Source organism: Lepeophtheirus salmonis, chromosome 3 (genome assembly GCF_016086655.4).
Source record: "Lepeophtheirus salmonis chromosome 3, UVic_Lsal_1.4, whole genome shotgun sequence".
Classification (NCBI taxonomy): domain Eukaryota; kingdom Metazoa; phylum Arthropoda; class Copepoda; order Siphonostomatoida; family Caligidae; genus Lepeophtheirus; species Lepeophtheirus salmonis.
This window is the reverse complement of record NC_052133.2, coordinates 3,886,209-3,901,047: the sequence shown is the minus strand read 5'-3', so window position 1 is coordinate 3,901,047 and position 14,839 is coordinate 3,886,209. Positions and strand designations below refer to the sequence as shown.

General features: G+C 32.0%; 1 protein-coding gene, 1 long non-coding RNA gene and 1 other non-coding gene across 3 annotated transcripts; 2 read left to right on the top strand and 1 right to left on the bottom strand.

Annotated features, from left to right (window-relative positions):
* Positions 1 to 5,039: 5,039 nt before the first annotated feature.
* LOC121114378 (uncharacterized) lies at positions 5,040 to 7,876 on the top strand. Its single transcript, XM_040708327.2, has 3 exons — positions 5,040 to 5,773; positions 6,112 to 7,041; positions 7,103 to 7,876. Exons 2-3 carry the CDS (start codon positions 6,144 to 6,146, stop codon positions 7,348 to 7,350), a joined length of 1,146 nt encoding a protein of 381 aa, XP_040564261.1. The 5' UTR covers positions 5,040 to 5,773; positions 6,112 to 6,143; the 3' UTR covers positions 7,351 to 7,876.
* Positions 7,877 to 8,304: 428 nt separating this feature from the next.
* On the top strand, positions 8,305 to 10,363 carry LOC121114379 (uncharacterized). The gene is made up of 2 exons (XR_005863251.2): positions 8,305 to 8,546; positions 8,674 to 10,363. It is a non-coding gene; the product is annotated as an uncharacterized lncRNA (long non-coding RNA).
* Positions 10,364 to 10,491: 128 nt separating this feature from the next.
* On the bottom strand, positions 10,492 to 12,916 carry LOC121114380 (uncharacterized). Its single transcript, XR_011779149.1, has 3 exons — positions 12,267 to 12,916; positions 11,424 to 12,216; positions 10,492 to 11,370 (listed from the first exon to the last, which is right to left on the bottom strand). It is a non-coding gene; the product is annotated as an uncharacterized protein (transcript).
* Between the last annotated feature and the right edge of the window lie 1,923 nt (positions 12,917 to 14,839).

Below are 14,839 nucleotides of genomic sequence, written 5' to 3'. Positions count from 1 at the left end.
GTAAGAAAATCGGGGCATCTGTATTTTCTATTTTTTTCATAATTATATCAATTAATTTTATGGTTGTCATTTATTTCAGAACTAAATGCTTAGAATTATTTGGGACAATCTAATCAAAAGCTGGGCATTAATTGTTCCTAATTAAATATCGCAATAAGTAGATCTGTTTGATTGCCCAGGCCATGTAAAAGTGACATAGGTAGATTGGTGATGTGTCGTTTGTTTACAGAACATTCCTTGATTTTTAATACAAACTATATTGGTGAACTTATGTATTTGAATGCACAAAAATGAAAAATATTTGCAATGAAAAGAATATTTATTGATGTATTTTTCAGCCGACTCGTTTGCTTCGTAACTCCTTCCCATGACTTGTGTTAAGTCTTTTTTTTTTACTCTTAAAGTCATTTGATGTAGTTTAATCAAGATTTATTTGAAACCCATTTTATTTCTTATTCATAGTAAAAATATCAAACTAGGAGCCCCAGTTGCGTTGCTTACATTTATGATGCAATTCCAGGGTCGTCCACAGCACTATATATATATATATTTTTTTTTTTTTTGGGGGAGGGGAGACTTGATTTTTAGATTTTTTTTCAAAAAAAATCCGAAAAATTATAAATATTGACAACAAAATTTATTTTCTCGTCCTTTATTAGAATACATTCTTTATGTAATTAAAAATTATTCAAAAACATTAAAAACAAAAACAAGGAAATCACATCAAATATATCATAAAAGAACAAACACAGTTAAAAGCTATATTAAATTAAAATTTCAAATTAAATGCAATTTAAAGAACTCGAGTACAAAGTTAAAATAGAAATTATTGTCTTTTATAGTCCTTAACTTATATAATATATACTGTGCCTTGGTGATCATGGCATCAATTTTAGCGTTTTTACTGGTTGTCAGAAAGTCGATCCTTCCAAGTTTCTTACCATATTGCTCTTACATGAGTTGTATAATAACCATGTAGCTAAAATGTATTTGTACGCATTCCCACATGATGTGATCCGTCGTTTCAGGCATTTTTTTTCAGAAAAAAACATAAATTTCTTTCGTCTTTGAAAAACTTCTCAGCGACTTTAAGTGTGCCTGTTAGTAAACGATATTTAAACCATTTTTCAGGAGAAGTTAAGAATTTAATTCTTATAGCACTTATACAATCTGATGTGCTTCATTTGGAGATATTTCGTCTTTTTAAATAAATATGACGATTCCCTGCGATATCGGAGCATATCTTTGTTTTTGTTCATTTTATTTAAACTCTCCCTCATCTGCATCTCCCATTTCAATGAAAGTTCATATTTCTCCATAGTGCTTCTAGATCCATCTCAAAATCTTTTTATTCGAGCTGAAAATCTTGACAATATTGATAATATTTTTGAGAGATCATACTGTGTGTTATCTAAACAACCTCTACTTTCCCGTATCAAAATATGATTGAGATATTCCTGCAAGAAATGTTTCTTGTACCATAGTTTACAGGCCCGGATGCTATTGAGATACCGCCAAAAATCAAAAAAATTGAGAATGCCTAGGCCTCCATAATCTAAATGGTTATAGATTATATTTTTGGGAGATATTTTTTTTCATGTGAAATTCGAAAAATGTGCGCTCTATATTTGATATTTTCAAGAATGTTAACATTTCAAAAGGACTTACACAAAGTAGATGCACTGCACCAAGTATTTTATATATATATATATATCTTCCAGGTCCTGATTTTATCCCACTAAGAAAAGAGATAAAATTTATTTTTTCTCTCCATTTTTATATAAATAGATTCATTTCCACGCTACTAGCTCCAATCCAAGAGCCCAAAATTCTGACTTCTTGAGCTAGTTTGAAGTCTGGCCACTGCTTTTTAATTAAGCTGTGATAGGGACTTATCAACTCTGTTTTTTGAGAATTTATTGGTAGTCCTGTTTTTTTGGAAAATAAAATTAACACATCCAAGGTCTTCTCAATTGATTTCACAGTTTGAAAAGCTGTTTCGGAATAGACAATTGTTAAATCGTCGGCGTAGCACAAGCACTTCAATTGGAACTGATTCCAGTTGACACCTTTGATTAGGGACTCATTATGCAAATTATGCAGTAGCTCATCAATAAAGGTAATAAAAAGCATTGATGACAGAGACTAACTCCCCTCTCTATTGACAAAATAAAATGTGGATGTTGTTTCATTCAAAGGATCGCTTTAAATGAAGTTTCAGTATTGTAATTTACAATTTTTGGACTCCAAAATTATAAAATGTGTATAATAGAGTATCTAATTGGGCATAAATGAACAATTCAAGTATATTTAATAATAATTTTATGTACACTTGAAATCATAAAACGAGATTTGAGTAGTAAAAATGAAAAGAAGCATATTAATGAATGCACGTTAATACATTCTACAAAAACAAAATATTCGGCAGCATGTTTGGATACTCATACCACGAGGCAAGTTAGAGGATGGTCGTTAAAATAAACTAGATGTTTCATCTATAATTCTTATGTATCACTTGATAAAAGGAATTTTAATAAAACTTTTGTTATTCAACATGACTCTAAAATTCAAACTTCTCCTCGTGCTTGTTATGTTCTTATTGACTTTACTCCGGTCCGTTGCTACCGTCTGTTGGTGGTGTTCGTAGAACATTACAGTGCTCTTACTAAAAAACCCATATGATGATATAATTATGATATACAGGGTAGGGCAGCAAAACGTGGACTCGAAAGATGGATTTAGAAATACATCAATAATTTTATCAAAAAAATGATGTTAACAAAACATATAAATAAGGTTTTTGTAAAACTTTTTTCACTCAATCTGGCCACCTTCGTTATCAATAACAGCCTTTACACGTCGCCTGAAAGCCATGTAGTAGCTGATGACAAACTCCTTGTACAAGTTGTCTCATACAGCTACTATGGAGGACTTTAGTGACTCCACATTTGGGTCTGAGGTCCTGTTGGTTTCCATCTACAAAGTACTCCATACAGAAAAGTCCAGTAGGTTCAAATCTGGTGAGGAAGGGCGCCATATATCTTTGGATCAGAATCGAGCCATGGTATCTGTGCCAAACTTTTGGCACTTGTCGGACGTGTGAGAGAGGGCGCCGTCCTGATTCCACACGTTGTTACCCTCCAGGTAGTTGGTCTTCAGCCATGGCAAGATGGTTTACCTAAGCACCTTATAGTAGGCCTCCTGACCGAGTTTCTGTCCACCCTTGAAAAAGAACAGAAGCATCTTCTTTCCATCAGATGTCTCAACGCCGAGGAGAATTTTTTGGGCCAGATATTTTGTCTGGTATACCCTTTGGACCTTTTTTTTAGTTTCTGCAAGCCAGCAGTCGCTCTTGCAGTTGTGAAATTGATCAACTGTGAAAATTTTATTGTCCGAGAAAATTTTCACAGGCCCATTTGCCTTAACTCATTTGAGGATTTTCTTGAGCCTCTCGTCCCTCAAGGCTTTCATACCCTCTGTCCGTAGGTGGCATGTGGTCCTTGTGAAAGAAACTAATCCCAAGTTGTGCTTTAAAACCTCTAGGAGTAACAGAGAAGTCGTTGGCGAGGCGATTTATCTTCCTTTATATCGTCTCTAAAATTATCGAGAACTTTGTATCCCTCTTTAAATTATACCCCCCACTTCCTGACAATCTAGAGAGGTCTTCTCGATTTTTTCCCTCTTGGCCAACTTAAAAACCAGGTTGAGATGCGCTGCCTTTTTGCTTGTTGCTCGCCCATAATGACTAAATCATCAGTGTAGTTTGTTTATGTAAAAAGAACAGCAGAAACAGAATGTCAAAAAATAATCACCAAACCTTTCCCTAGTAATGAGAATAGCAACATTAATTAACAGGCTATGTTTTGCTGTCCTTACCCGTAGTAAATAAGTTACTATATACATTCTATCCGGTGACTTGTTGTCATATATTCATACATTCAGACAGACATACATAATAATTTTTATTAATTTAGATATGTATATGGAATTCTTGATACATGGAATGTTCACACATGCAGTATAGATTTTTTCCCCCTTATTTCCCCTCTTGTAGGAATCGAGTAAAAAATGACATTGACTCTTTTTTCCTTTTTTCAACAAATCACTCCTTTTATTTCCCCCTCATATGGGAATGAAAGTTCTGCATGCTTATTTCAGGTATCTAGAATTTCTTGTACATACACAATTAGAACGCCATTATAGCAAAGTGGCACACTTCTTCAACATTCTTGAAATTGTCGGCGTTTCTACGTTAATTTTTGTTTTTTTAGACATACCGGCAGGTTATGTTTTTTACAACTCTAATTATTATCCAATTAAGTACTTTATTTATTTTATCTTTCCATTCTATTGATGTCAACCTGAATTAATCAAATACTTTTGTTTATTCAATAGAATTATAGACAAATACAAATAATTAATATTTCTGAATGGAAAGAAAGGAATAATTGACTGAGGACCTATGAAAAAAAAATTGATTTATTCTAAGAAAATAGAAAACTGCGAGTAAATATTATGTTAATTACGTGTTAATCTAATTATATTAGTGACGGAGCGATTAAATAAAATAACGTTTATAAAAAATACATAGTTATTCACAGAAAATTAAATTGAATTTCAAATATTTAATTTTTTGAAAAATATTTATAATTTTAAATTTTCCTGTCAAAAGCAAAAATTCCAAAATCTAGAAACGCAATAAATAGTTTAATAACAATAATAAATAAGAATCGGAATCGCAAATTAAACATTATTTTCCAGATACCGATTCCAGAAAAAACACCCGATTCTCCAATTCCGATTTATCGTCCCATCACTACTAATTATGAAACGACTTAATAATGAGTAGCACTAATTAACTTCAATTCATAGCAAAAGTCGGTTATACGTAAGGGAAAACCTTAAATTTCAAATAATAGTATAATAGCGAAAATGCTAGGATTGAAGACTGCAGTTCTAGACATCCGTTTTAAAACTGATGAAGTTCGGTCCTTGATGACGTAACTGACCTTTATTTTATTTTTTAATCTAGCACTGATAGTCTGAAGGACTTGCCTGGACCAAATACATACTGTCACACACATTACTTCTCATCCATGACTGTAAGAGAATATATCTACCGAGATTAATCGAAGTACTTCATGAAAAATGTACAAATAATTGGATTATTCCAGATATTGAAAAAGAGGGTTCTTAAATAATGTATTCTATATAAACGGTGAACGATTTATAAGTGTAGTTTTTGTCATTAATCGTTCATTTTTTTAAATTCTTCATCCTCTATCGTTCATGAACGATTTTCAACAAGCCTTGTATTACTAATTTCAATTTCGAATATTCTTTCCTTTTTGTCACCCCCTCCTTTTCTTTTCTCCGATGCAATATCAATATGGGTACAGCAAGGTTAATAGAAATGTATTCGTATTAACCTTGGGTACAGATTGTTTTTTTAATGTATAATAAACTTCATATTAGTCAGAGTATTTTAAAATTACGCTACCCATCAATAAAATCGACGGCCTGGAGTATAAGTACTAATTTAGATAACTCTTAAACACTTATTTACAAATACCAATGTTCTTGGTCCCATCCCTGTTACCTTAATGTTAATATTATTTCTTCTTCCTTTCTTCTCATTCTCTTAATTCAATATCAACACGAGCGTCATCTACAATAACAAAATAAAGAAAATAATTGAAAAGGTGGAGCAAAGCAAGTCGGAATAATTTCTGTCAAAAAATTCAAATTACTCAATCGCTGACAGAAATCAGAAGTAAAATCTACATTAAATAAAATTAACTATCGTCTTAAATATTATTATTTTTTTAAATCGTTTAGCACTAATAATTATATAGATGGTTATATTTAAATAATAAATTATTAAGTTATTCGTAAAGTTGTTATTAGTTATTCCTATTGTCTATTAGTAATAACTTATTACTAATAACAACTTGACGAATTTCAATAATAATTATTAATATTAAATAATTAATATATGAACATGGATTAAGTAATATCTTTAATAATACTATGTGTTGTATCCTTATTTCATTTTTGTGTAGACTGACTGATATTGATTGATTCAACTTTTATCTTGCAATATGATTTCAGATTTGTGAGTGTGATTGACTGTTAAGTACAAGATGGGCTACCTCGATAATCTCTGTATCCGATGGAATGAATATGAGTCAAACTTCAAGCAAGGGTTATCCGAGTTACTACAGAATGGAGAACTCTTTGATGTGACCCTCATATCTGGTTCCAGGGTCATCAAGGCTCACAAGGTCATTCTCAGTGCTTGTTCTCCCGTATTTCGCTCCATAATTCAATCAATACCCTCTTATCCACATCCTGTGATCTACCTCAAAGATATTAATTTTGATTATCTGGAGCTAATTCTTTCATTTTTGTATTATGGGGAAATGAGAGTGGCCTCAGAGGTAGTAAATGATTTGATTAAAGTAGCAGAAGAGTTTCAAATCAAGGGACTTTCTAACAGTACTAATAGTAACGAAGAAATAAATATTCTTCAATCAAATAAAGTTGGGAAAAATGAAGGATTGGAGAAAAAGGAGACAATCGTACAAGATCCCTCTCCTTCTGGTACAAAATCTCATCAAAATCCCCATTTGAATAATAGTGAATGTTCTACTTTAAAACACCCGGAAGAAAACAAATCCTCAAGCCTTATTCTCAATCCTACAACCTCTCAAGAATTGTATTCTCCAATGAAAAAAAACCTTCAACATCAGAATCAACATCAAGCAAGCAATTATAATCCTAATGAACAATGGCAAGATCTTCCCGTTCCTAATAGCACATTAAAGATGAAGAGAGAAAACACAAATGAATTATTTATGGACTCATTGGAATCTTCACACAGTCAAGGTATGGTTGAGGGAGTCCAGAGTCATTGTGACGATGATATTAGTCATGATATGTCAAACTCTAGTTCAAATTTCGTTCAAAGGGAATATTCAAATGATGTTGACGGAGAAGAATTCGAAGAAGGGGATTTTTTGTCTAAGGATGAGGATGAAAGTATGCACCTTCATAGTTGAATTTATTTGTTATACTCAATTTTACCATTGTTTTATTCTAGAATATCACCAAATCTTGATAGCTGAGATTAACAAACATTTTAAGAAAAATAAAGAAAAAGGATTCGAATGTAAAAAATGTAAATATACTTCCCGCATTCAAACCAATATTAAGCGTCATATCGAAGCAAAGCACATTATTACCAGGGGTTTTCCCTGCCCCATTTGCAAAAAAAATTTCAAAACAAGAAGTACTCTTCGGAGTCACCATGCTTCTACTCATGCACGTGAAAGTGTCGTTATATTGTAATCATAGTTATTAAATTAATTCCTAAATTGAACAGACTTATATGTATCTATTTAACTAAGAAACTTTCCGTATAAAGTTACGATAAATTTATGATTTTTTTATTTGCACCATTCTTCCAAATATAGGATGCAATAAAAGTTTCCTATTTTAAAACTGTTAAATTTGATACTGAGATTTATGTACACAAGACTTTATTCATTCATTATGAATTTGTAAAGGTCCTAAAGAGATGATACATTTATTGAATTTTTCTCTCCACTTTAAATATTTAGCACCCATATTTTGAACGTAAGTGTAAATATGATATCTCTCTCATTCTTAAAATTGTATCAAAACTATAGAAATTGTAAAAATAGTCAAATACAGTTATTCTAAAATCTGAACTAACAATTAAATATTACTTTCTCACTCCTTAATAGTATTATTATAATTCAACGTTCAATTCCTTCAATTTATATAAATATTTCATATTATATATCTAGAGTAGACAGTATTATTTTCAAGAATAAAGTTATTGTTACAAAAATGTTGTATATTATTCTACTAAAGCCCTCCAAGGGATAAGAAGTCCTATTTTTGTGATTAAAGTAATTAGTTCATCACTACTGCAATGACCTTCTGAGAAATTGGAATGCTAAATTATTACGTGTTAAATATATAGATTTGAATTTATCAAATAAGTAATTCGCTTCATTTTATTAAAATATATACTTTTCGGATTAGTCTAATTTATTTAATTTTAGCTGTTCGACAGTTTCTTTTTCCTTTGAGTCTATATGTGAAGTCTTTTGATAACGAGACCGAGTTCCCAGCTCTGAAAGTTTTGGTAGCATTTCGTATTTGAGTAGGGAAGATCTTAAAGATTTTATGACATCTTATAACACGATTTTATCTCAACCTAATATTTTTTTTTATTTCTTGTTAAATTAGATTAGCTATTTAAATATTAAAATGCTCTCTACGGCGCTAAAAATAATTTCTATATTTGAATTTGGAAAATAATTAGAATGATAAGTTCATTCAATAGTTGACGTATATGTGCGGTAGAGACTTTGATTGAATTATATTTATTTAATAATTATGGGTTTCAAGTGCTGTGCCCCTACCTGTAATCAAGGTTCAAATAACAGTGAAAATGATCCTGATGTCAGTTTTCATCGATTTCCACTGAAGGATCCTAAAATTGAGGCTAAAATGTAAGCAAATATTTATGCGGACAAAATCTCCAGAATTCAATTATTGCTCATCCACATAACACAAAATGAGTTTCCCTCCTGATCGAGGAAGTGTACAATTTAAAAAAATATTTAATTGTTTCCACAGAAAGGATTACCATAGTTGTTTGTCCCAACACTGGATCGCCATCTTTCGGCCTGTTTTCGGCTGATATAAATATATCACAAAGAATCAACCCTCCATGTAAAGCTGGCTCACAAGCTTTCACTCAAGCTGTTAAATCCAACCACGATTGAGAAGACCAATCTCAAATTCGCTAAGCCATTTTCCATGAGTCCACCATTTGTGCATTCAAATTATATTCTGATACTTAAAAAATACGGATCTTATTACTATGGAAATTTTCAAACATGGATACATCAAATTTGACTCAAATTAAGGAACTCCATGGCGACGAAAACATTTCTAATTCTGAAATCATATTTACTGACTTGAAGCTTTACGAATTGGAGAGAATTATATCTACTTTAGAGAGCTGTGTTCTATACTTTGTTGCTAATTGCGTTTTTTCTTCGGAAAAATGTCCAGTGTACATCTTGCAGAAGACGTATATCCTTAAAAGATACTCCTCCAGATAATATAATCAGATTTGAGTCGGAATCAGACCGAGAGAAAATTGAATTTGGAAGATTAATCGAAATTATAGGAAAGGGTGGGTTATTAATAGCCTAATATATCCTCCATGTGTGTATGCCTCTTCGTTTTCTGATTTTATATTTGCTCGTGAGGAAGAAAAATCCCAGTTAATGATTTGCCGAATCTAAGAGCATCATCGGTTGTTCCAATTTTTATCGAAAAAATGGTCAAGGGCTCAGAGATGGTTGTTGAAGTAAATATTAACACAAGGTGTGATGGAAGCCACAAATGAGTCTCACTCCTCAACAAAATCAAACAAGTGTTTTTTCAATATTATGAGCAAAAAGGAATCTATTAATATATTTAATTTCATAGTCAAATTGAATTAGAGTTATATTAAGAGTAGAAAGTGGCTATCACTATCAGACAAGTAAGCTATGATTAATAGAATAATATAAAAGCTCCAATCAGAGTCAAAATAATGTTTAAATTCAATTAATATTATTTTTGAAGTATTTATTGGTGTCCTCATATGTAAAAAAAAAAAAAGAAACCAAATATTAACTTGGTAAACTTGACAATTGAATACTGTTTTGGAGAAGAGCAGCTCAACTGCAATGGAGTTTTAGTAGATTCACTGTTAACAGCCTGAGACCATTGGAAAGGAAGTGAACATAAATCTACTCCGTATATGGTAAAAACATTAGCAGGAATTACTTCGAAGTCTATCCTAAAGTCTATAATAAAGACTTTTTATCATAACATTCCAACCAATAGTATACAGCGAAGAATGGTTACAATATTAATATATTATCTTAATCAGCTTTTATCAAGGTTGAATGACTTACAAAATGTTCAAATTTGCAAGAAATGATCCAGTCTTGAATCATTTGTGTCCTAAAATGACATTGTTTTTAATGAGAAGAGTTGACGATATGGATATTTGATATTACAATATTAAATTGTAATAATGCAGTCTAAATATTGAAATTTACTTGCTTCTTAATTACAAAACTGTAATTGCCAGGAATCGAATTCAATACTAAGTAGGACGTCAAAAAACAATTCCCTCGTCATTACCAAAACCCTAAAAAAAGACGACCCAAACTGTTTAAATGTATAATTGCGATGGAAATTTCCGAAGTTTGATTACAGATTAAATAAAAATGATCTACAATTTAAAATAAAAGAATTAAGTAAATTATATAGCTTGTACTCTTCTTTAATGTAGGATAAAATAATAATTAATTATTTTAAATGTATTCATTCTAAGACTTTTGTACCTACAATCCCAATATTAATTATTTTTCTTATGATTATTTATAACACTTTTTAAACAAAATATTATGCATATCACAAAAAACAAATAAATATGACAATCATATTAAATTTTTTAATATTACATAATATTCCATTTTATTATAAAACTTTTATATATAAATATTAACTTTAATTCCTTTTTTTGCCGATAATGGAGAAGAAAAAGTTTACATTTATAGTAAGGCTTTTAGAATTTTGTCATGTGGCCTTCGTGATCTTATGAGCCAATCTTTTAGAAAATTCAACATCAACTTCATAATGAAAGTTGTATTCACGATAATAATTTGAAGCTTTTTTCAAAGTATATAATTAAATCAAGTCCTGATGATTTTAATTTTATGTTGGATATTAACAAGATGTTAATAAAATGTTTTCTGCAATGTCAAACTTGATATTAATAGTCCTCCAAATCTTGTACAATTAATAAAACTTTATACTGGTAAAGCCACTCTTTCTCCTCAATGTCCATGGAGTCCAAAAGTTAAGCATTGTTTATCAAAGATTAACAAATAACTTTTGGGAAATAATTATCTTCTTGTCTTAGACCAAACTACGATATCTCTGAAGTAAAAAAATAGTTTCTTAATTCTTATGATCGATAATGATTGATTACTACGCCAAGCGCTACAATTCAGTCTCAATGCTATGGATGAAACCAGTTATGCTATTTTGGAGGACTTAGTGCTATTTGTGTAAAATGCAATCCTTAATTGGTAACAGAGTCATTTTTTTTTAATTGTGTCTGGATTCCATCAATATCAGTGGATATATATATATTCTCTTAATAATTGCAACTGCATCAGAGGAGAACGTGACAATGAAAGTGGGCCTCAAAGCTCCTGAATTCGACGTAGTCGATCCCAGTGTCTGTTTTGACATCCTTAAGACCTAATTTATACTATCGAATTCAAAAAAAATATTTTATTCCATAACCGACTTACCAGCTAACGAGGTATCAAAAGTAGGGAAGACAGCACGAAAAGGCGAATCATATGAGAATCTCAATACTGCAGTTCTGGCTTCCCTGCTTTGGATGAAGTCCTCAATTAGAATAAAGAAGATTTGTCACGAAATCGTCAATCTATGACATTCTTATGTTTGCTTCTGTTATCTCCAATTATTTATTCCATCAGTGAAATATCTAGTGAATGGGAGCTGCACAAACAATTGTTTGGTCTAAGACTTCGAGATTTGACACTAACAGTACCTTTGACATAATCCAACAGAATCAACATAAAATAATTTTTTTTTAAAAACCTTTTGGGACCTGGAGAGGATTGCTTTCGTTGAAAACACCCTTACCTTTCAAGACCTAAAACCCGGTTCCTTTTTAATAATGGAAGATTCCTTTTTGCTCTTTAGAGAACAGCGAAAATTCACCTACTTCTGGTTCCATAATATCTGAAATCTCATTATGGGGTTGTGAAGTCTTCCGAACCAGAAGAACTGTGTAAAAAGTATGTATTGTTGTTAATCCCTTGTAGATCTTCGGAGTTTCAGAGTGCATGTGTAAAGATTCTTTTCCAACATTAGGAAGACATTTTTCTTGAGTTTCATTTGTGGATCCAACTTCTCTGAGCTCTTCAGTGACAGGAGTAGGTGATAAATCTCTTTCATTCTCGTTATCGGTATCGACTACCAAATTTTGAGGAGCAGGAGCAAAATCTATTAGAGACACCATTTTCTCTTGTCCTCCAGACAATCTTATTGTAGCATACTCAGGATTGGAAGTAACTAGATCGACTTCATCAACTAGGGGATCATTTTTGCTATATCCCACATACCTTCTAAGATTGACTTTCCCAGGGTTGATTAACCAGGATGGAGTGGTAGAGCCTTTAGTGGATCTTCTTTGATAATTAAACATTCTTTTTGTAGATATATTCTATAAAGATCGAACATAGTGTAGAGCGTCTAGTGGGACAGGTACCCCAATCACTTAAAGGTAGACCTTTTGTTTTCAGTAATAAGGATACAGTGTTCCTAATAATGCCATAAAAGAAGTGCCTCAATCACTATGAATGTAAGTGGCATACCCATAAAGTGAAAAAAGTTCTACAAAACATTCGAAACCCGTTTTAGTAGTAATATACAGGTACGGAAAAGCGAATGGGAAACGAGAGTATTCATCAATAATTGTAAGTATATATTTATTCGAAGAGGTAGAACTGAGGAGATAACCCTTAATATCTACGCTTAACCTTTCCATGGCTTCTATTGCTTTGATAAGGGTAGAAGAACTTTGGTTACAACTCGGAAAATGTGCCACACTTCTTTTATTTTGTTCATGGAATAACGTAAATTCTTGCACCGGAGAAAGTGGGCTAATCGACTTATACCTGGATGAGCGAGATCTACATTTATAATTTTCAGATCTCCGACTGTTGATACGACACCACATACTCGTGATAACATGTCAATAGTTACATTTTTCGTTCTGGTTCTATATATATCATATGAATAACAAAACAGATCGATTCTCTATCTGATGATTTTACTAGATTACTTAATATTGAACATAAAGGATAACGATTCTTGATCTGTTATGAGCTTAAAATAGCAGAAAAGGTCTCCATTTTTTGAGCGTTTCTACGATGGCGTTCACTTCTTTTCGAATTATGAGTGTCCTAACTCTCTTTTTGAGAAGTTTCTTGAGTAAAATGCTACGGGTCTTCCACGTTGATTCAGAACCACTCATTGGCAAAGTCTGATGCGTCTGTTTTCACTATCATTATTTCATCAGGATTAATGGCAGTTAACACCGCCTGCGATATTTCATTTATCAAGGCAATAAAGTAATCGTTTGCTGCTTTATCAATTGGAAATTGTCTAACTTGATTTAAAGGTCGTATTTTCTCAGAGAAATTTGAAATCCTCCTTAAATAATGAGCAAACATAGTTCTTAAAGGATAACAAGAGCCGACATATTTAAAAAAGGAGTAATTCTATCAGGATCTGGTTTTATTCACCATTTTCTATGCTACATCGTAGTAGCGAAATCTTCAACTTTGAGTATACACTTTTCTCTTCGTTGATATTTAGGCTATATTTATCAAATGCATCCATGAACCGAGATAAGTTTTTGTCATGTTTGGCTTGAGTTCTGCTGCAGATTGTGACATCATCGATTTAAGCATATGTGCTTACTAGTTTTTCCGTAGATATATTAAAATCAATAACTCGTTGAAATCCTGGAACTCCATTCGTCACACTGAAAGGAATCCTTTTGAATTGATAAAGCTTCATGGAAGCCTCAAAAGACATATATTTTCTTCTTTTTTTATAGTGAGATGGGGGTACGCACTTAATCAATGGTACTTAATATTTTGTTCTGGGCTACTTTGTTATTAGATTTTCTATTCTCAGGAGTGGATGATCGTCTAAAAGTGTGTAACGGTTAATGGTCTGAGAGTAATCGATGACTAGTCTTCTCTTTTGCCTTTCATTGATGGCAACCAAAAACTTGTGCTTGCCAAGGCGATCTGCTTCCTTTTATAATACCCTCCCTTAACATACGACTGATTTTGGAATCTATGAATTCTTGGTCAGGAAGAGAGAATTCTCTAGACTTAATTGCAATTCGTTTACAGTCAGCAGCTAAATTACCAAAGAGAGTTGGACTAGGTACATTCAATATTGTAAAATTACAGATCTGGAGTGGTTTTCTAGGTCAGCCAAATGGAATTTCAACACTTAAGTACTCTTTCAAAAAATTATGTCCCAATATGCACTGACAACAAAGATTTTTAAGGACTAAAAATTCAACATTGTTATATGTTTGTCCTTTTATACAAAGGATTAAGCTACACATTCCTTTTACCATCGGTTGATACGAACAAGAAGCAAATGACACTTTCATATTAGAAGGAGATATATTCCCGTTATTACTTAATTTTCCGTACTGCAGGTATTTATTAATCTTTCGACTGATATGTTGTTTAGTTCAGCTCAAACCACTGCTTTTCCTAGGCCTCCTGTAGCAATGGAGGTTGCCAATAGTAATGTCGGTATTGCAGAGCATGATAAGGTAGCTGAGTAAATATGCAAACTTTTATTTACATTGGGTGATCGACAAACTTTAATGAAATTTCCCTTTTTTATCACTTTTTAAATTGAGCGTTTCTGGCACGACATTTATAACGAGGATATTTTGAGTAGCCACAAAACATACAAGATTCCATAACAGCGGCAGCCACGGTAGGACCAAATTCTTCATCATCCTTTTCGACAATTGCATTTATTACGGGAGTAGTACTTGATTTTACAAAAGAATTAGCATGACTTTCGGCCATTTTTAGTGACTTTGCTAGTTGACAAGCATTATTCCAATATATATCATTTTCTAGCAACCTTTGTC